The sequence below is a fragment of the Emiliania huxleyi genome, assembly GCF_000372725.1.
Source record: "Emiliania huxleyi CCMP1516 unplaced genomic scaffold EMIHUscaffold_2919, whole genome shotgun sequence".
Lineage (NCBI taxonomy): Eukaryota > Haptophyta > Isochrysidales > Noelaerhabdaceae > Emiliania > Emiliania huxleyi.
In genome coordinates, this window is record NW_005199837.1 from 1 (window position 1) to 2189 (window position 2189).

Genomic DNA, 2189 nt, shown 5'->3' on the forward strand with positions numbered 1-2189 from the left:
GTGCTGGACGCACGCGATGACCTACCAGACATGAAGGGGCATTCGTGGACGCGCCCTGGACACCGCTTGAGGGCCGCGAGACGAGGGTCATGCCGCCGCGAGGATGCCGCCCGTGGAGCCTATCGGACATGTCTCGGACACGTCATGGACAAGTCCTGGGTGCACCGCAAAACCTCCGCCCGTGGAGCCGTTGATGAGGAAGTGGGTGCTACGGGCGCCAAAGGCCTCGCTCGCCAGCTGCTGTGCCTCGTGGATCGGGCCCTCCGCCGAGAAGAGGTTGTCCAGCTCCGGAAGCTCCGGCAAGTCGGACCGCAGCGGAGCTGTTCGGCCGGCGGCACCGCCCAGGACCGCCTCTCGCAGCGGCGCCGGCGCGCCCTCGCCCATCTTGTGGCCAGGGAAGAAGAAGGGCGCGCGGACGGACTGGGAGGCCCGCTGTATCGCGTCGATGAGCGGCGTGTCTGACTGTGAGAGCATGCGTCCAGTCTCTGAGTCGGTTTGCTGTTGTCGTTGCTGCTGTTGTTGCTGCTGCTGCTGCTCCTGCTGCTGCACGACACCGCTCAGCAGGGTCGTGCGACTCCTTGTCGACAACGCCGCAGCGTGCCAGCCGGAAAGCACGGACAGCAACATCATCGGGCCTGGCCCGAGGGCGAGGTATGGAGCCGCGAGCACCCAAGCCGGAAAACCGCCCTCGCCGCCGGCCGCTCATTCACCAGACCGTTTTGAGTAACCGGGGAACCCGCCGGTGGGATCTCTTTCCACCCAAGAAGCCCGTTTGGAGGGATGGGCGGCAGTGTGCGGGCGGTGAGTGCTAGTCCTCTCATCAATTTAGAACGAAACGCCCCTCGGCCCTCCCTTCTTCCCTCTACTAGCTGAGGGGCTCGCTAAACGCTCGCCGAGCTCCATGCTGTGCAACACCACCTCCTCACTAATCGTCAGGGGCGCGGAGAGCGCAGTGCACTACGGTGAGGCTGCGCAGCGGGGGCTCGCCCCCTGCACCGCGCCGTCAGCGGCGTAGGGGAGAGGGCGGTCGGTGGCGGCGGCGGCGAGGCGCGAGGCGGTGGCGGCGGTGGTGCGGGCGGCGGGATGACAGGGGAGGCGGCGGGATTGACAGGGGAGGCGGCGGCCACGCTCGAGCGGAGCGGCGCGAGAAGGGGGGGGGGGGCGGCGAGGCGCCGGTGAGCGAGGCGCCCGCGCCATCAGAGGGACGCCGCCGCGAGATGGAGGGCGGCGGTGACGGAGGCGAGGGGCGAGGCGGCGGCGGTGGCGGCGGCGGCGAGAACGGCGGCACCGAGTTTGTCTCGGTGAGCGGAGCGGCGGCGGGAGGAGGAGCAGCGGCGGCGCTCGCTCGCTGTTGACGGGAGCGCTTTTGAGCCTGGGAGCCCATGCCACTGCGACCGGCGTGGCCGGGAACGGAGATCGCGCGCGCGCCGCCACTCACGACGCGCGCGCGATCTTCGCGGAGTCGGGTCCCCAGAGGGAAGCGGTCTTCTCGGCCGACGTCCAGCGGCGCGCAAGGAAGCAGGCGCAGCGGAGGCGGCCTAGCACCGGCTCGGCGCCGGGCGGTTGCGCTGCCCGCGAGCCGCGTCCTGAGCCTCGGCAGCGCGCTGCGCGGCGCGGCGCTCGCGCCGCTGCGGTTCCGAGAGCGGCATGATGGTAGGACCAGCTGAAGCTCGAGACTCCTCGGTATCACGAATTGCGCAGGTCACGGGGATAAACGGCGGACAACGCGAGGCCCTTATATCTTTACTAGCTGAGGGGCTCGCTAAACGCTCGCCGAGCTCCATGCTGTGCAACACCACCTCCTTGAGCACTTGAGCAAGCACTGGATAGGGTCGGTTCCGCATGGTACGGGACCCCTCGATCGTCTCGCCCTCCCTCACTGGTGTGTTCCTTGGGAGGGGTCCTAACAAATACGGTACAGGATCGAGGTGCACGCTGCTGAGGGACCCCACAGAGGGTAGATCGAGCAGTGTCGTCCCCCCTCTCCATCATCTCCCTGGGAGACGTCGGCGGCGATGGCGGTGTGACCGATCGAGCTACAAGAGGAGCTTGTTCAGCAGGATCCGGGATAGTCAGATGCACTACCTCACTGGGCCTGAGATCACTCGACGCCTCCCGTCACCGTCTCGGATTTGCGTGGGATCGAACCACTCCGGGATGGGCAAGCCCATCATTCTGAGTTGTGCCTG

General features: G+C 67.9%; 1 protein-coding gene across 1 annotated transcript; it reads right to left on the minus strand.

Moving 5' to 3' along the window:
- Positions 1-87: 87 nt before the first annotated feature.
- EMIHUDRAFT_254961 (hypothetical protein) lies at positions 88-474 on the minus strand (the record flags this gene model as incomplete). The annotated part of the gene is made up of 2 exons (XM_005775837.1): positions 88-119; positions 174-474. The coding sequence occupies 2 exons, from the start codon at positions 472-474 to the stop codon at positions 88-90; spliced, it is 333 nt and encodes a 110-aa protein (XP_005775894.1).
- Between the last annotated feature and the right edge of the window lie 1715 nt (positions 475-2189).